The 20,299-nt window shown below is 34.7% G+C and overlaps 1 protein-coding gene across 2 annotated transcripts; it reads right to left on the bottom strand.

Annotated features, from left to right (window-relative positions):
* Positions 1 to 316: 316 nt before the first annotated feature.
* LOC107002452 (dynamin-like protein ARC5) lies at positions 317 to 19,806 on the bottom strand. 2 transcript variants are annotated; one of them, XM_015200490.2, is made up of 18 exons: positions 19,320 to 19,806; positions 19,029 to 19,193; positions 18,825 to 18,947; positions 18,336 to 18,557; positions 16,653 to 16,786; positions 16,479 to 16,571; positions 16,233 to 16,296; positions 15,930 to 15,978; positions 13,620 to 13,702; positions 12,916 to 13,073; positions 12,742 to 12,802; positions 10,161 to 10,223; positions 9,938 to 10,038; positions 2,955 to 3,012; positions 2,568 to 2,631; positions 2,281 to 2,480; positions 732 to 896; positions 317 to 644 (listed from the first exon to the last, which is right to left on the bottom strand). In XM_015200490.2, the coding sequence occupies exons 1-18, from the start codon at positions 19,668 to 19,670 to the stop codon at positions 570 to 572; spliced, it is 2,229 nt and encodes a 742-aa protein (XP_015055976.1). In that variant the 5' UTR covers positions 19,671 to 19,806; the 3' UTR covers positions 317 to 569. The 2 variants fall into 2 exon arrangements, with proteins under 2 accessions (XP_015055976.1, XP_015055975.1); XM_015200489.2 differs by having other exon boundaries at positions 2,281 to 2,631; positions 19,320 to 19,805.
* Between the last annotated feature and the right edge of the window lie 493 nt (positions 19,807 to 20,299).

The following is a 20,299-nucleotide window of genomic DNA, read 5'->3' as shown; positions in this document are numbered from 1 at the left end:
TATTATTAATAATTATAATAATAATATATAATAATAATTTATGATGATATAGAAATATGTGAATGATAGGAAATTTGATTACTTATGAATGTAAAATATAAATTAATTTGTTTTTATTTTTTTAAGGATAAAAATCTTAAATTAATTAATTTTTTATCATGTTAACAGCTTTAAGGGTATTTCAAATATTTTGATTTAAAAAAACGTTTACAAGCACTTATTTGCCAAACACATCAACAATTTTTTTTCAACTGCAACACTTTTATCCAAACACATAACTACTTATTCTAAAAATAAGTTTCAACACTTTCAAAAGTACTTTTTAAAAGTTCCATTTTTTAAGCCAATCTAAACGGGCTCGAGCAATTACCTAGTATAGGTTTTGGTTAACTTTACAGTCTTCAGATGTAAATAAGGGAATCATACTAAAAGCTTCAATCATGTACAAGATGTTTTGTCATTTTTTCTTTCAATCTAATAAAATGAAGCATGCATTCAGAAGGCATAATTACAGAATATTACTCTTGCATTTATAACCCTTCAGGAGACATCAACAATTGATGACTTTGTTACTGCCCAAACATGGCCTGCTGTGAATTAAGTTGTTCGTGTATGTAGCGAAATTTCTCTTTAAGCTTTTGTACCTGCAAATGTTGCCAATATTTAAGAAACCAAAAGGGAAAAAGAACCCCAAGCTTGACAATTGCACAGGAAAGAGAATGGATGGATACCCTTTTTAGCTCAATTTCAGTTTGCCGTTTGTCTTGCGCTACTGAATGCCGCAGGTTGGTGATGTCAAAAACATTATCTAAATTATCTTCAAAAGCAGATTCTAAGTCTTCACGAAGCATTGCAGGCAACTTGTCAACAACAGGCATGAGGAGAAAACAGTTGAACTGCAGATAATAACAATTTCTTTAGAAAACAAACAAAAAGAGGAAGTTAAAGCAACCTAACTTAATATGATCAAGTAAATGATCAAAGCATAATTAAATTTCATTGCTCCATACTGAAAGCTGATGCAACCTCTAGGGCTAGGGTCCAAGCTGGTATCTGATACTTTGATTTGTATCAGTCAGACTTGCATATAACTACTAGAACTTATTTATTGTTTATGACAAGGGAAGCCCGCAGCCGCTATCCTTTGGGTAGAACCCCCGCTCCTATGCAATAGTCGCAAACCACATAGGAGAGATAACCCGCACCAGGCTTCCTAGAAGGCAAACCCCTTGCTTTCGCTGGCAAGGGATTTCGAACTTGAAACCTCCAACATGGAAGTCCCAAGCTCAAACCACTGGGCCACCCGAAGGGTCATACAACTACTAGAATTTTAATAGCAAGATATTATGATCAACACTTCATTTGGGATTAAGGCTTAAGACTCGTTTTCTTCTTCAAAGAATAAACGAGAAAGGGGCTAAAATGTCCCTAAACTATGAGATTTGGTACAGTGTTGTACTTCGTTTACCTTTTGGGCCAAAAGTGCTCTCGACATTTAGCTTAGGCTAAAAATGCCCTTATTTCTAATGGCTCACACTCCTAAGATGAATGGAGGGCAATATTCTACCAAATCTCATAGTTCTTTGGCATTTTAGACTCTTCCCCATTAAAATAATTTGAAATTACTTAATATGTGACTTCATATGATTGGCCTAATTTTGAGTTGCATAGTAAACATTAAAAAGAATAGTCCTCTCTCCACACTCGCTCCCCACCCCCACCCCACCCCATACACACTCCCTCCCCACAACCCCCGCACTTCTCTTCTTCTTGGATATTGTACACCATTTAAATTTTAAAGTTTCCTTTCAACTTACGACAGAACAGAAAAGGACGACCACGTTCATATAGAAACAATTAGTTCAACATTCCCCACATGATAATAGTACAAATCAAAAGATTATGAACATGTAAGTTCATTCCGAGTTTGAGTCCCTAATACTAATTAGGAACAACCTACCAATGGAATCTCACAATTAGGAAGAGATTAAAAAAAGGAATGAACAAGACAATTAAGTAACTGATAACAACTTGTACATTAATAGAAAATAATATATTTTTTAGATGAGACAATCAAACTAGGCCGGTATGAATTTTTGTTGGATCCCGGGTAATGAGTTGGGTTCGAATAAATTAGGGGTTTCTTTAAAAATGATCGATAAACACTTACTATTGTTAGCTCAACATATGAATGTATGTAATTTATATTAATCATTCAGATCTCAAACCATTAAATATCTTTATAGCCATGAATATTTAGTTCTGCTGAGAAAAGTGCACCTTTAGTTCTGTTGATGCCAGGAAATACTCTCTTATGCCATGAAATATTTGTTGAACCAATGCATAGACAATTCTTTCAGAAGAAGGAGCAAGCCTCCTATTCCAAAGTGTGCTATCTAAAAGGTCGGCTAGTCTTGTTTCTGTTGTCTGAGTACTCATATTTGAATCATTCCCTGAAGCCAAATGGCTAAGCTTTACATCTGTCCTGGGCTTAACATCCTGCTTGTTATCACTGGCTACAGATGCAGTTGCCAAATCTTGAGAAAAAACAGTAGATGTGGCATTACCAATAATGGCAGACTGCTCGGATCCACCAAATGAATCTAGGAATTGACGTAATCCGGCCCGATTCTGAAAGGATAACAGTAAATATGCAGATAGATTAGACCAGCAAAGAATTATGAGAGGGAAACAATGAACGAGCTGTTACAAAAGCAAATAATGCATGTCAGCCACTAGGGACTCAGACCAGGCAGAGGGAAAAGAGAAATCAATAGACAGAGGACCAACTTAGATGCCATTATGTTTTACCTCATATATTTTCACTAAACACGTCAATTCAAACAACTGGGAAACCAAAGATCGAAAAGATATATTTTGTTTTTTGTTAAGGATAAAAGATATAGCTCATGGGTCAAAGACCATTAATTTTAATTTACATGCAGTAAGCTGACCTTATTGTGGAGGGACCACGTAACATAGCGTGTGGTGCTCACTAAATCCTCCATGCATCTGGAACACATATAAACAACAAAATACTAGAAATTAATCAAATGGTGAACTGAAAGCAATTTTCTTGGCATATCTGAAGTTCACATGAGAAGTCTTCTCTGTGAGCATGAGAAATGAAGTTTCAAAGGTCATGTTGCGATAATGAAAAATGAAGTTTCACAGGTCATCTGCAAAAAGGTAAGTAAATACAAAACCAAGAAAGCATAATGGGAACCACGAGCACTTAGGTTAATCTAAAATTGTAAAAATAGAGATTTTGAAGGCACTCTAGTAAACTGCTAAGCTCAGTGGGATATTTGTAAACACAAAAGTTAGTAATGACAAGGATTGATATTTAGATCCTGGTGATATCGAAAGACAAAACTGAGATAACAAGCTTAACCTGATAGAAATCTTTTTATCAAACACAGTTTACACCACTTTATGTTCACGGAACATTAAACTTATAATGAAATTGATCAAAAGAGGGGGGAGAGGGCTAGGAAATCATGTTGATTACTGCCAATTATTAAAGGCATTTTCGAGATGAGCCTCAATGCGGACCGCAGTAAGAACGCACAGGGGATCTGTGGGGGTGAAAGTACCATAAAGCATAAGCCCCATCAGTCTGGGTGCACATTATGCATTTGGTGAATTTTTGTTTCGGAAAACTATGGAACAAGGCAAAATGCCAACATATTTATGCAAAACAGCTGTAGTTCACAAAAATTCCAAAAATCCACTATATATTGTTTTTATATCAAACTCTCTCCCTCTCTTCCTTGCCTTTCCTCCCTCTCTCTATCCCTCTCCCTCTCTCACCCTCTCTCTCCCCTCTCCCTCTCTCCTTCTCTTGCCATCTTTCTTCAGTCGGACAAACCCCACAAATTCAATCTATATATTCAATCAAATATATGTGAGAGTTTTGTATTTTATATTAATTGTATTCGAAAAACTATATTTGTATTTTTGTATCCATTGTATTTGTATTCATACGAATATAATATGCATTCATCCTCTGTATCACATGTATTATGTGTTATGTATTATGTATCAATTGTATCCAATCAAAGAGAGTATGAATACAATTGTATTCGTTGTATTTCAAATACAACCATATATCATATATCATTATATAAAAGAGAACCCTAGACCCGCCTACATGGCGCCAGCACAAACAAAGATTTCCTTTTAATTTATTTTATTTTTAAAACTAGTCTTTTCCTCCATGAAAAGTTGCGACTTTTATGAAGAGTTGCGACTTTCATAAAGAATTGCGACTTGTACGAAAAGTTGTGACTTTTATGAAAGGTTGTGTTCTTTTAGAAGGATTGTAACTTTTTCAAAGAGTTGTGACCTTTCCGATAAGACACAATAAGCATTTTTTTACACTACCCTTTATTGTATATAAATAGAGGAATTTCCTCTCATTTTAAAACAACAAAAATGTTGAACTTATTATTCTTCTTTTGGACAATGAAATATTTGTGTACTTTACTCTAGTTGAATGACACACTGATGTAAGCATGATCGGACAGATTCTAAATATAATGTACATATCTATGTATGTGTAATGATGATAGGAGACGGCATAGATTAATATAGCATATTTTCAGAGATATTACAATTAGGAATAGCATATAATAGGGATATATAGCAGATTGGTAGGCATGTAAATCGAAATTATTTCTATTTAATGGAAGAACTCTCATTTGAGAGACTCATTCAGCAAAATTGATATGGTATCAGAGCCTTTTTCAATGCTTTGATTCTTAAACCTCATTTGTTTATATTGAGATTACAACGTCTGTATCTGAATGCACGTCTGAATATTAAGATGTTGTCTCTAGATCTAAACACTGAATAATTAAGATCGCTTGTTTTTCAATATCTGAATGCACATAATTTATGTTATTTTGAATAATAAAAATAATTTTTTTAAAAAAAATCAAATCAACTTTCAAGTTTCTCACATCTTTTTGGCACATTACAGTTTACACTATGAAGTCAATATTTTTCATTGTTGTAGCATTCCACATTCATCAACAAATTGAGCTTTCAAAATCTCCATTAAAATTAATTTTGGTTCCAAAACTCAAATTCCAAAAACGAGAAAGAAGAAAACAAAATCAATTTTTATACCACTTCTTTTTTCAAATTCCATAGATTGACCTGTCTGCATATTTACGCTATTAGAGAACCCACAAGCTTTGTCCACGTATGGTAGCATCTAGCGAAGCACTTATCGATGATTTTAAGAAAAAGTTCAAAACCATATCTTGTTCATGATTTTTTCCATGGAATGATTAATAGATTAATATTTCGTTAATAAATTCAAATATATATATGTTTTTTGGCAAATGGTGATGTAGTGATTTGGAAGAACAAAGAGTTAGCAAGCAAGGTATAAGTAAAATGGAAGTGCAGGTTATTAATGGTGTAATGGGTGTGGTGAGTTTGTAGGAGAAGTGGAGAAGAAGAGAAATGAATTAGAATTTAATGTTAAAGCAAATGAAGAGCACTAAACAGAGATTTGAACGATTTTCACACTCAATACTAGGTCTGACTCAGCCAGAGGCTTTCAGAGCAATTAAGTGGTTGGATCTGAATCAAAACAAATGCACTTGATGGGTTGAAGTCGGAAAAATTTAGATCCAGACCTTTATTAAGTGCAAACAAATGAGGTCTTAGTGTCTTTCATCTATGATTCCTTTCGGGAACTATTATTGCCATTGTTGCATCACAAAATTGGCCTCTTCATCAAATGGATGTCAAGAATGTTTTTTTCATGGTGATCTCAAAGAAGATATTTATATGAAAGTGCCACCTGGTTTGTCCTCATCACCTATATCAGATGTATGCAAGTTGAAGCGGCCTTATATGGATTAAAACAAGCTCCAAGAGCTTGGTTTGACAAGTTTCGGTCTACTTTGCTTCAATTCTCTTTTGAGCAGAGTAAATATGATTCTTCTTTGTTTCTTCGAAAAACATTTGCAGGTTGTGTTCTTCTTTTGGTGTATGTAGATGACAATATTTGGTGTATGTAGATGACATTATTATCCCAGGAACAAATTCTTCACTAATCACTAGCCTCCGGCAGCAGCTTAAGGATTCTTTTCATATGAAAGATCTTGGTACTCTTACATACTTTTTGGGGTTAGAAGTTCATTATAATTCCTTAGGTGTCTTCTTGAACCAACACAAATATTACTCAGGACTTGATTGCTTTGGCTGGTCTTCAAGAATCTTCTGCGTAAATACTCCCATTGGAATTGTATGTAAAGTACTCGCATGCGGAAAGAGATCTTCTTCCTGATCCAACTTTGTATCGGCAATTATTTGAGAGCCTAAATTATCTTACTAATATCGGCTTGATATCTCTTTTTTGCAGTCCAAAAAGTGAGTCAATTTATGCTGGCTCCACGCCATCTACATTTGGTGGTTGTCCGTCGCATCATTCGGTATCTCTTGGGAACATCTACTCGTGGATTATCCTTTCCTAGTGGTTCTGAGATTCAGCCTAATGCATTTAGTGATTCTTATTGGGCTAGATGTCCTGATACTCGTCGCTCTGTCACGGGTTGGTGCATGTTTCTTGAAAATTCCTTGATATCTTGGAAGAGTAAGAAGCAAGACTGTGTATCAAAATCTTCCACTGAATCTAAATATCGAGCAATGTCTACTGCTTGCTATGAGATTGTTTGGCTTCGTGGTTTACTTGCAGAAATTGGATTTCCTCAATCTAATCCCATTCCTCTCCATGCTGACAACACAAGTGATATTCAAATTGCTACTAATCCAATTTATCATGAAAGGACCGAACATATTTAAGTAAACTGTCATTATTTCAGAGAAGTTGTAGATAAGAGAATCATTACTCTTTCACATGTATCCAGTGATCTTCAAATAGCTGATGTGTTTACAAAGTCTATGGCACAACAACGTCATCAATTTCTGGTAGGCAAATTGATGATTTTTGATCCACCGACATCAATTTGAGGGGGGATGTTAGCATGATGGACAGATTCTAAATATATGTACATATCTATGTAATAACTCTAATTATGTGTAATGATGACAGGAGATGGCATAGATTGCTATAGCATATTTTCAGAGATATTACAATTTGGAATAGCATATATTTAGGGATATATAGCAGATTTTTAGGCAAGTAAATCAAAATTCTTTCTATTTAATGAAGAACTCTCATTTGAGAGACTCGTTCAGCAAAATTGACAATTGACACCATTGTTTTTGTATCAATACACTGGTGGATAGAATTGTTCTATCCTGAAAGGATCTATTCCTTTAAACCTCGACTACTAGAGGGGAATAATTTCCTTAAAGGGACATTGTGCATTCAATGGGCTCGATTTTTTCCATTCTGTTTCATTTTATTGTTACATATCCTGGTATGTTTTTTACGGTTTTTAATTATGCTTATATTATTAATTGTTATTTTTGAGTACATGCTTTAAACTTTGTTGTTTTTTTCTGCAAAATTATTGTTATTAGTATTTGTTACTACAAATTAAATAACAAACGTTTATTGAGTATTCAAGCAAGTTCTCTCTACTGGAATTGTTGAAGGTACAGTAAAAGAGCCCTTACAGATCTCTAATTTCTTCATCAACAACGTCACTCCTTCACATAAAAGGACGAGATTTGCGTTCTTTTTTAGAAAATCCTCAGAGAGTTAATAACTTTGCATGCCCATATTTTTTTGTTTTTATGTTATTGTTATCTATTTTTACTAAATTTTATTTGTGGATATTATGAGTACTTTAAGGATTAAAAGTTGATTGAAGTGTTAGTTAATTTTTTGAGGTATGTTATTTCAAAACATGTGAAATATTTTGGTTAGAATGATTTGTTATCAATTATCATCGTTGGATATATCATAGTTTACTTCCTTTGATGTATATTTTTTCGTTGTTTTGTTATCTCCTTAAAATTGTATTGATTATTTCTCGTTTGGTATGTATATGATCTCACTTGTACAAATCTTTCGTCCTTTTAATGTTTTTTCTTTAGTTCCTTCACATTTGAATCTTCTAAATATTTTTTGTATGAGTTATGACTATTTTCGGCAAGCTTAATTTGAAGGATATGAAACAAAATCTGCTCTAAATAAAAGTAATATCTTAAAGCTACAAAAGATATGTCTATTAACATAGATTTATTGTCCTTCCTGTCCCAAGTTATTGAGAGCGTTTGACCTATCTAGGTTAGACTCGTTTATAATTTTTTAATGTTTGAGAATATTTCTTTAACATGAGTCTAGAATCCAACATTTTGATCTACTTGTATTTCATAATGCAACAAGTCGTAAAGTTGCATTGATGAAGCATCTAGAAGGGCGCCTTCAGAGCAGTAGTTTGATAAAGAATGAATTTCTACAAAGGATCAACAATATTATTTTACTGTCGTTTCAAATTTATTTTTCTCCTTCTATAATTTTGTTAGAGTAACAAAGTAACAATAACGAAAAGTAATGAACGTTTGACCTCAGACAAGTAGATTGTCTCTAAAAGAGGTTATTTATGTTGTTGTGGTGCACATCTTAACAATCTTAACTTATTTATAAATAATATTGATTATCGAAAATTTTCACCTAATTTTTTTTCACACAGAGTTATTCTAACCATAAAAATATCAGGTTCTATATTTTTAATGAAAAATTGATGTTTAATCGCTTCATAAAAACATCACTCAATTTTAACAAGAAAATTATATCATCCCATATCTTATGATAAATTATAGAAAAGATAAAAATGATTAGATATGAAGATATTTTTAGTCATTCGTTATATATTTACAATTCTTGAGATATATGATAATGTCAAATCATTAAATTTCTTGAAATGTTCTTAAAACCTACAAAAATTTACATTTTTTTTCATAAAACAGTCGATTATTGGAAAGGTAGTTCAAAAGCTTAGAAAGATGGTAAATTACTTAGTTGATACATAATACAAAACAGTTGTGCGTTAAATAAATACAGAACACAATGCAAAATAAATACAAAATACAATCCTCTCTCTTCCCTCTCTCGATCTCACCCGCCTCTCTCCTAATATGTATTCATTTTGATACAAATCAGTTTGTACTTGTATTTTTTTCCCCAAAATCGCAAAATAATACAAGAATATAAATGCATAGCAAACCAAAGTGTAGCTGCGAATTGTAATTAGTGAAACAGTAGCTATGAAGTCTTATTTAAGGCCTAATGTTTGCTGTTTTGAAAGTTTCCCTTGTTTCTTTTGAGGCGTAAGTCCAAAAACCTCTCCTAACTAAAATTAAACTGTTAAACAAGTCCTTAAACTAATATCAAAAATTAAAAATTTCAACTTGTTATTAGATTTTAAGCATATGAATATTTTTATTCTTAGTCCTAATTTTTATTTCTTCACTTCCTCTTTCACCAGGTAAAGATGAAAAATGATCAATGTGCAAACTACAAAGCAAAAACACATCATTCTTCATCATTTGCTATTGTTTGATGCTTTTTTATGTTTCTTCTTTGCATTTTTTCAAGTTAATTTATAAATTTCCACTCATTTTTTTTAAATAATAGAATTAATTTTTTCGAGATGACCAGTTGTGACTCTAATTTTAGTCAATTGTTGATTGTGATTTAATGTTTAAAGATGTAGCACTTTTATGTACATTTTCATTTATTTTATATTTCATGAGATTTCTATAATTTATATGTAATTTTATCTTTTTACGCCTCACCTCGCGCTCAAACCTTTTAAAACATTTATGATAATCGTCCAATAAAATAGAGAAGCTAAACCAAAATTATAAAAAAGAAGAAAAGCTAGGATCATTTGTGTTTCAACAGTTGAAGCAGAAGAACCTTATGAACACCACAAGCTATCCTCCACAACGATAATTGGAAAAAGTAATTTGAACATCAAAGTATAAATGGAGAAGCACTTACTTTTCACGGCATGATTTTTCAGAGGATTCTGCAAAATTGTTGAAGGCATCTGCTACGCGCCTCAAAAATACATCATGGCCACTTAGGTACTCCCCTTCTTTCTATGGAAACAAGTCAAACATCAAAGCATTAGTTTTCAGAGGAACATGATGGCCTTAATTGCATGAATCTTCAAATATTGCAAGGGAAGAATAGCAAACAAGCAATACAAAGTAATTTATACCTGAAGGAGATAAACAGCAATTGGAAGTAACCGTTTCAGAATGTGTGATAGTCTGCAACCCAACTGTAAGCAAACAGTGGCAGACTTGGTAAGGTTATTGAATATGGGAGAGTAATAAGAAGAATGAAAGGATAATAGAAAAGCAAGTAAAATTACTGAGAAGTTAGAAAATTATAGATCTGTAACATGACAAAAGAAGAGTACTTTTATTCCTAACGAATTTTCTCCAGCAAACTTCATCAAATCACTTTGCAACATATCAGAACTGATGCACATCTCCAATTAAAAATGAATCTTTCATATCTGGGAATTACATGTTTGTTACAAGCTATAATAGAGACGGACGATCAAAATTTGCGACACTATTTTCTTTCTTTTCCTAACTTAAGCTCAGTTTCAGCCCATGTTACATATCCCAACATCTTTGGGTGCATGCACAATTTGAGAAACTGCTGCCATCGTTAATGTATGGATCTATTTCTCACAGACTCTATCCATATGGGAAGGTGTTTCGGAAAAAAAGGTGGCATAGCAGGTCGTGATGATCGACATTCAACTATCCACAGCATATATGAATGCATGTAGTTACCCTTTACTCAAAAAGTAAGATCTTATATTGTTAACTGTGTAATCTAACTTGCCAGCAAGGTGTATATGGTACTTTATTTCATTAGATATAACTTAGGATGTAACGACCCGTATGGTCGTTTTGTGCTTTAGACTTCTTTTCCCCAATTTGACCCTCGCAGTAGCTACCTTTTGTTGTTTATGACTTGCAGGGATGTGTAGTATGGCTCCCAATGTGATCAGATGCATCTCGGAGGATTCTAGTTTTGGAATTTGAGAAGCTTTGACCGAAATCAATATTTTGGATTAAGAGGTTAGGTTTGAGTTATGACGATTCCATTAAGTTCAGAGAGTGATCTATGACTTAGTCGGATGTTTTGCATATATTGTTCATGTATTCCGTATCTGTAGCATTTTATCATGCTTTCATATGCTGTCTCATGCATAATATACATGATGATTCATTCGGTTATTGTCCAACGGGTAAAGAAGTGGATTCCAGAAGGAAAGATGAAAAGGTGATTATCCAATGGGTCTGGGAGACCGGATTCTGGATGGAGTGATGATACTATTTTACCCGATGGATGTCCAGACTGGATTTCGGGGGCAGTAAATGGACAATGCAAGTCCCCCATGGGCTGGGAGACCAGATTCTGTATGGAGTGATGGTACAATTTTACCCGATGGATCTACAGACCCGATTTTGTGAGTTCCCCATGGGTCACAACTACCTACAGAAGGAGCGTGTGTGTACTGGTGCACTGGACATTGCATCTCATCTGATATTACTTGTTTCTACTGCATTTCAGTAGATTGATTACCTTGCTTGATATCAGTTTTTTCTTTTTTTGGTTGAGGTTATTTGAATATACTTGCTTATCTTGCTGATTTCTGGTTATTTCTGAGAATTGTGACTATCTTGTTAATTTACCAGTTGAATCATCCATATCTACGATTGATATGATTGTTGAGGACTGTGGAAGTAAGCATGATAAGATTAAACCTCGCAATCGCCTCATATAAGGTCGGTCAGCGATGTTGCTGAGCACACATGTTTTCCCTACTCACCCTTGTTTCCTGCACCTTTTTTTGTGCAGATTTTGTCCTAAATATGAGTGGTAGGTTATCTTGCATCCATTTGGTGATAGTCTGGAGTACTCGTGTTGAGCTGCTTGTTTATTCCGCAGCACCAGACTCCATCCCTTTTTGTTTTATCTCTATTTTTTATTATTGGCAATCATGGTACTTATTGAGAGTGTAATCCTATTTAGAGGCTCTTGTACTTGTGACACTAGGTTTTGGATAGCGTTCGCTGTATTTTCCGTACTTCCTATATTGTGAATGTCTTGTATTGACTCTACTATCGGCTTTTATCTTATTTCCATTTTTAAAGTTGCTAAAAATGGACTTAGTAGTGTAACTGATTTGACTACTGGGTTTGGGTTGATGTCATCATGGCTTGGGATTTTGGTCATGACATTTGGACACGTTGACAGTTTTCAATGTACCTGCAAATGTTCTCGCCAATCCTACCCACAAGTTTGGGATGACATGGTGGATAGGAGGAGGGCTACATTGAAAGTTTAGTACCTACCACTGGTATGGGTAGCATAAGCATAGAGAGCTTTTAAAAGTGGAATATGGATATTTTAAAACTCAACCCAAGCCCTGCCCATTTCCATCTGTGCCAACATACAACTAAAGGTCAGTAATTCGTGAGGTGTTCTGTTGGTGCAAGTTTTTCACCCTTGTATTATAGGCATAAGACTCATACCTGCCACATCTTAAGTTCTAGAAGGACCAACTAATCTTTTTCACTCTCTTTGAGTTACAGATTCTCTCACCAAAACATAGAATACTTGCCTAGCCTTAGCCCTACATAACTTAGCTGAGAGTTGAATCAATTCACCACCTAGCAAATATGAATTACAGATGATTTAACTCCATAACAGATGACAATTAGAATTACAGAATATTCAGAAAATAATTATAAACAAAAATAGCACTAAGTTACCTGATGAAGGAAAGGTTCAAATGTATCACGAGCCTTGGCAACAGCAATTACACAGGCTGTTCTAAATGCTCAATGTTTCAAGCAAGGTAAAACAGATTAGCAAACAGGAATCAGAAAATAAGAAGCAAACCTAGATATAAATGTAAAATCATGAACTCCCAAGTGTATAGGCACCTCGAATAATTAGTTCCATCATGAATGTCTTCAACTCCACACGCATTTACTATTTCTTCCCGTGTAATTGGAGGGCATTTGATTCCTCCAACGACAAAACGGAACTCAGCCATTGCACGATGATATTGAGCACCTCCATAAAGACGCATACCTGCATTCTGCATGGAATAACAATAACTTCAGTAATAAGTAATTTTGATGGAACTCCTGGTACAGCCTTTTGCCAGAGGACTAGATAGACTTGTCTTAGACAATAACATATCTATTAAGCAGACAATTAAGCATTCTGAAAGTGATTTACTCTCCTATATCAATCCAATTTACACAAATACTCCTAGTAAACAGCTTTGAAGATGAGAGGTTGAAAAACTTGTGGAAATAGAATAGGAACCGGCATCTACTATTAGTAGGAAACTGCTAAACGAGTATTTCAATCTTGTAACTAACACCTACAGAACAAACGAAGTGGTGTAAGTCTAAGGTATGGAATTTGCTTTCCATCAGAATTAATTGAAACCAATTAAATGATCCAATATCCCGTCAACGATACTAGAATCACTGGCAGGACAATATGTGTTGTGCCGCAAGCAACTGTCACATCTGCACTGCATGTCTAAGTATTGATTTCCAAAATTTTCCCTTTTTCTTGATCTAACCACAGGATCAAAAACTAATCAAAATTTACAGATAAATAAAATGCTTACAGGTATCAGTTTGTGTGGGAACTGAAGACCATCAGATCCAATAAATGCCCCTCCATTCACCCTCTCATCTTGTAGGGTTTCTCCTGCACCCATACACAGAGTTGAGTTTGCTGAAACCCGAACATATGCAAAGTAGCCTTCTGCCTCCAAAAATATTAAAAGTGTGTAGTTTGACTTCATAAAAATCAACTTCTGCAGTTGTGTTTAATTCGGCCAGTTCTGCTTTGTTGTTACGATTCACTTTCCATCTTTTTAAATAACCAAAATACCGGACACCCCAATTAAAATATTACTCTTTATGTCCCAATTTATATGACACACTTCCTGTTTAGTTTGTTCCCAAATAGAATGTCACCTTTCTATAATTAGAAACAACTTAACTTTAGAATTCCCCTTTTACACTTACGAAATTATTTATAGCCATACATTTATCTAAGGTTTGTTTTAGACCACAAATTTCAAAAGTTCTCCTTTTTTAAAACTTTGTGTCAAGTCAAACAATACTACATAAATTGGGATGGAGGGAAGACAAGATAGAAGAATACATCTACAAAAACACACAGACATGCATAGAATCTACACTGAGCCTACAGGCTACAGCCAATAGGGTTTCTGATTTCCTACTCCACTTCTTTCTTTGGTTTCCTATTCCAAAGTTCCATCTCATTTTCACTCTTTAATGTCACTCTGCTTCTTTAACTTGTTTCTTTAGTCTTTCACACTTTCAGTCTTTTGACTTATTAGTTTCATTTTTTGTTTTATGCTGCTGCCCATGCCTCTGCTGAGGGCTCACCCTCATTGGCCTTGATCCTAGTGTCATAGCCATCGGCTATGGAACAAGGGCAGAAGGCCAGCAGCCCAATTATGCTTATTTTACACATGTCTTTTACTTCTTTTATTTTAAATGACATATTCAATATTATTGCAACAAAATGAGAAGAAAATGAATCTTGGGCTTAACTCAACCTCGAAGTTAACTAATGATGTCAGACTTGTCCAAGACCATATAAAGATACTATGGCCCATACCTTCAACGGATGAGGAACTCTCAACACCCTTTCGTTTACCCTCCACCCCTCCATGAACACTAAATCATCTTACTCGTGGATACGTTTATATGGGGGTCCAACTTTGGGTACCTCAACATTAGGGATGGATCTTGACTCTAATATGATGTGAATCCGACATTTGTTGAGGATATGGGTTTTAAGTCTCTTTGTATGGTTTTCGATAGTTGTCATCTCATGAGTTACTTTTTTGTGGTTAAGTCTAAGGTCTATTTTTATTTTCATGATCTCAAAGTAGGCAGAGGAGTTGAGTTCAATTCAAAGTGTCACTCATTATCAAAATGAACATCTAAATACTTTTTCTATAAGGTAAAACAAACTTCTAAGTACTTAACCCATGAGAAAGAATTATGCCCGCACATGATGGAATGCATTGCACATCTAACAAAAATAAATATAATATGTCCACTCTCTAACAGCTTAACATTTGCTTAGGTAGATACACCAATTAAGCAAAACTTAAGTCATAGCTTTGAATTTATAAAACGTTTAATTGCTTATACTAAGTAGGGCTCCTCAGAGTTAAATATTGTGTTTTGCTTGCTTGTTCAAGTTCTTTTAAGACCTTAATCGATGGAACACAAGCCTTTCAAAATTTGTGACTACTTTTTGACATGCTTTTTTACTCTGGTATAGAATTAGCTGATCTTCAAGCTGGAATAGTTATTAAACGTATTTTCCTGTTTACTGAGTAGGTATTATTAGTTGGTTGTAGAAACAAAAGTGAGAAGACAGTAGAATTTTCAAACATAAGAATTACAAAGTGAAATTTGAGGCAACAAAATAAAGCCAGAAAAAGAGATCAATCTAGACTAAATGGATCTAGCTAATAGTGTTAAGCTGTGAATTTTTAAAACTAAAAACTTAGTACTAGACTAAATAAAGTGGTACAGAAACAAACAGTGTGACATCTAAAATCTAATACTCCACGTAGTCAGTTTAATTTCGCATTTCCAACCTTCTTGTTGCTGAAAGTCTACACATCTAAAATCTTCAATTTTATGAAAATGGATTCCAAGATGCAAAATTGTAGGCAATCGACTTTGCAGAAAATGATTTACACTTCCAATTAACTCCAGTTAAAGAATCATCTCCATAGAAAGACAAATGATCATTGGAGAGGAGAAGACAGATGGTCACTCTTGGTTTATCAAGAAAGAAAATTTCATGACTAACATCAGGTAACGCTTTTTAAAGATATAGCCTTTATAGATCAGAATACCAAGCTGGGACGTAATTTTACCGAATTTGTCTGGTGGTGCAATAACCGTTCCTTTCAACAGCAGTGACAACTGAGAAACAATCAAACTTAAGTTAGGGTGGCTTATCTACTAAAATGACGCCACTAAACTTATAAAATGAGCTAATGGTAAGACCATTGTGAACAGTAAGAACCATTAGGCAAGCAAAAGAAACATGACCAGTGTATAAACTAAACGCAGACCACTTAAAGGATGATCTGTCCCCTTAACATAAATGAAAAAAGATATTATGTGATGAAGATAGAATTTAGGCATATAATATTGGTTTGCTGCAAACTTCACACCTTGGTCAGAAATAGATCATGGAAAGTTCTTCCTTTCTCCTTCAGTTTTGCTTCATTCAAAGAGCTGGAACAATGGAATAAACATCAAACTCGGAAAAGTATATAAAGATAACAGAGATGCATTAAATATTTCTTGCCAGAAAAAATGACAATAGATCCCTCTATATACAGTTAAATGCAATATGCACCACTGTCAGTTTAAACTGTTTCTCCTGTGTTATCCAGCCTAAGAGAGTAGCTGCAAACCTGAGTTGTTGATCTAATTCACTCAGCTTTCTAGTGCTGCTCCGGTACTCTTTCTCGAGGAGGGGAATTATTGATGGCACACTATCCATGTACCTGGTAACATTACATTTTGAAGGTTAAGTCTTGGAATCAAATGAAGCATACAAAAAAAGAAGGAAAAGAAAAGAAAGGTACCTTTTCAGGAGCAACTCCTCCAAGAACAGCCTGAGGCTATTAACACCTATTCTGCTTCTTTCCTGCTTTGAAAGTACTCTGCCCAACTTCTCCTCCAATGCTACTAAATCTTCCACCTCCCTTGATGAAATAGCCTGCAAATCACAGAAATAATGATGTATTCCACGGGACATTGCAATCTAGCTCTACTCATCTACATTCAACACTGAATCATAGTGGTATACAGTATACCTGTCAAACAAATTCTTATAAATTTTTTTATTTTTAACAGTTAAGGTATATCTCAAGTAAATAGCTCAGTGGATCTTGTTCTAGTTGATTCAGGCTCATCTACAATTTACAAACATTTTAAACTGCAGCTTACAAAATCTAAATAGCTCCTATAATAAGGTAATGCAATTGAAGTGATACAATAATCCTGAATTTGCTGGTAATCTAGAAGAAGGGAAGACGCAGAGCCTAGAACATTGCTTCGCTAGCCATCATGCTTTGGTCTTGTGGAAAGAGAAATAGAAGAGCTTTCAAGGGGATGGAAAATGATTCTGTACGCTTGAGAAATAACCTTCTATTCTTAGTTAATTTTTGGTGCACCCATGAGATTCATATTCGTATAGAAGATTGGGTGTCATTTTTCTAATAACCATACCATGGTATAGGTTCTTTAACTTTCAGCATACAGGTTGTAACGGGATTTATCCCATATTAATTAAATTTACTTTATCAAAAAAACAAATAGCAGAAGACTACCAATCAAAAGGGCAGCTTGATGCAAATCATGCGTTAATGCAGGGTCAAGAGATGGGGTATGATGTAGACAGTCTGCCCTAATGCAAACATGAGTGACTTGAATCTGTGACCTATATAGGTCACAGGGAGATACTTCAACTTTTCCAAGGATGCCCCTCAGAAGACAACCAATAAAAAGAAATTGCAGAAAACCTTTTCCTGATAAAATGCATTTTGATATCAGTACTTGTTATACAAAACCAATGGGAATAGACTTTCTCATAATGTAATATAGCATGCATTCTATCTAGTGATTCTCAAGTTATTGCAGTACAGAATGGAAATCCAAACCAACACGGATGCAGATAACATAACTAGCTGCAAGAATTACTTGAAAGGCACACAAGCCACATCACAGGTTCGACATAAATGGTTGTTGTATTTCTGAAGAAATAGTTGGGACTGCATATTTAAGAGCTATTGTGCTTTTTAAAATTGGATAAGTTAATTGACCAACGGCACACTCACCAATTTCCAGATGTACATTATGTTTTCTGTTCTTCTACAAACAATGTTATTGATACAATGACGGAACAGAAAGTCAATTTTGCACTCTCCTTTGGGCATTGTTTTTGTAAAGAGCCGAAAAAACAAAATCAAATGGCATAAGGTAAAGCATCACAAATTTCTACTGGATACTTAATGATCTTTTACTTGGTCAACATGGATTTTTCACCCTTAGCCCTCCCGACCACACTACAAGGAGTTAACTTGAAGAAAGCCCGGGCACACTGTGTGATCCTATGAAATGCCAAAATGAACCAATATTGAAATACAGTTTGCTCTTCACTGAACGATGCAGCACAAAATTTCAAGTAACATTCCCCATTATCATAAATTTCTCATTGAAAAAGAAAGGCATATGCCATATGGGGCTGGAGAGGTCAGAAATTGAACCTGTTTGAACTCATCATTGGATCTGAAAACTGATTCAGGTCCAAAACCAACTCTCCCAGAAGGGACAGATGTAAAAAAGGGAGAATCACCCAACATAAATCCATCAAGTGTACTGGCTGGTGGGGAAAGGAAAACTTCCACATCAGAAGCTCGTGCAAACTGAGGTATTTTGGTATCAAGCTTTGTTGCAACAACCACAGTCCTTGAAAGCTCTGGATCAATCTGTTATACGATTCCACACATGAAAAAAGTAAAGATGTTGTAGAGAACACTCAAGAGCACACAAACATCTGAACATGCTGTGTTTTACACGGTGACATGGAAAAGCATCAATCTTTATACATTTTATTTTAACCTTTCAGCATACATAAAGGAGTTTTACCTTCATTTTGCCAGCACATATCATATTGTAGCAAAAACATTGTGCAAACTTTAGGCTATAACTTATCAGGAGCACCTTTAGCAGAATTGGGATAAAACAGGCTGTACCTGCATCACTACCCTCCTCGTAGTTGCATTGCTCCAATCATTACAATCTTCAAGGCACAATATAATGAATTCTCTGTGCTGCATTTTGGCTCGCACCAACGACTCCACTGCACGAGCTTGAGCCTGCAATGTATATGGTCTCAAGCTTCAAATAATTGTATTTTCATATGACACAATTTTCAAAGTAGTGGGAAATAACTGGACCTGTAAAGCCCGATTTTTCCGACTTGGTGCTGGAGCAACAAGTCCTGGAGTGTCAATAATAGTAAGGTTTGGGCAATATTTGTATTCTATTCTGATGATTATCTCTTTTGCAGAAAACTGACATGTTTCCTTCTCCAATCTCATGTTTTCAGCCTCAATATATGCCTACAAGAGACAATATAGTCCCTAATGTAAGGAAAAAGAATTTTGACACATTACCAAATAATAGTACCAATATGCAAGCTACTCATTACATAAACAGCATATGCTTTCATACAGTTGCGTTGATACCTGAATATCTTGGAGAGATTTTTCATGAGAAACAGAGGGGTCAGAATCAGACAAGAGATGGCAAAGGGGAGTGTCACACTCGGGGTTGTATTTCATGTGAAGAGTAATGGGTCGTCGAGTCTTGGTTCCACCACCGACATGATTGAATTGGAAACCCATTAGAGCCTCCACTAGTGCACTTTTTCCATCAGTCTGGTGACCCACTACAAGCACAGCTGGTGCATCAAATGGAGTATCGAATTCTTGAGCCAAACCGTGCAACTCATTGTAAGCCTCATAAAGCCTCCATTGCCCCTCCAATTCGTCAATATTTTTGGTAGCGGAATCTCGTGAACTTTCTTCGCCCGCCATTTTCACTAGTGAGTTGAGTGTGTGTGATGAAGCTTTTATCTCAATTGAATTTTGGAACCACCCAAATAATTTTGAATGGATTGATCGGGAAAACACATGTTTGGGCTTTGGGCCAACAAAACAAGAGTTTGTTTTGGATCTTTTCATTCCTCTTCTTGTCAAATGGTTGGTTCACTTTTCTTTATTGAAAAAAAAAAGATTCTTAATATAAAATTAGAATAATCATATATTTAGCCTTTAGGTGATACGTATTGTAGAGTATAGAGTAGAGTTGCAATGTGAGTTATTCTTAACAACTTAGGAGAATACACTGAATTTTTGAATTGTGCTATCTTTCTTCTTTCTTTTTTAGATCCTTCTTTTTAGTTGGAACTGTAAATTAAAATATATTTTTCTATTAAGATTAAAGAGTCAACTGAACATCTCTATGGCAAAATCAAATATTCTAATTAAATCAAAGTTTACGTCACCCGCCCTGAATAAATAGGAGGCGTTCCCGTCTCTCTTTTTGCCAATGGTTATCTTTTTCAAATTAAAAAAATTTGTGAAGATAAAGAAGGATAATCAATAAAATAAACCAAGTTTTTAATTATTTTTGGTAAAATGCATAAGAACCCTCTCAACCTATG

Source organism: Solanum pennellii, chromosome 10 (assembly GCF_001406875.1).
Source record: "Solanum pennellii chromosome 10, SPENNV200".
In the NCBI taxonomy this organism is placed as follows: domain Eukaryota; kingdom Viridiplantae; phylum Streptophyta; class Magnoliopsida; order Solanales; family Solanaceae; genus Solanum; species Solanum pennellii.
Note: the sequence above shows the minus strand (reverse complement) of the source record. Positions and strands in the feature narration are given on the sequence as shown.

Bases quoted from the DNA above. Each gene is read 5' to 3' on its own strand.
- LOC107002452 (XM_015200489.2), bottom strand. From the start codon at position 19,670: ATGGCGGGCGAAGAAAGTTCACGAGATTCCGCTACCAAAAATATTGAC. The intron at 19,194-19,319 runs GTATCAACGCAA...TGTCTCTTGTAG, and splicing joins AATCTCTCCAAGATATTCAG to GCATATATTGAGGCTGAAAA. The intron at 18,558-18,824 runs GTACAGCCTGTT...ATCGTATAACAG, and splicing joins CGAGGAGGGTAGTGATGCAG to ATTGATCCAGAGCTTTCAAG.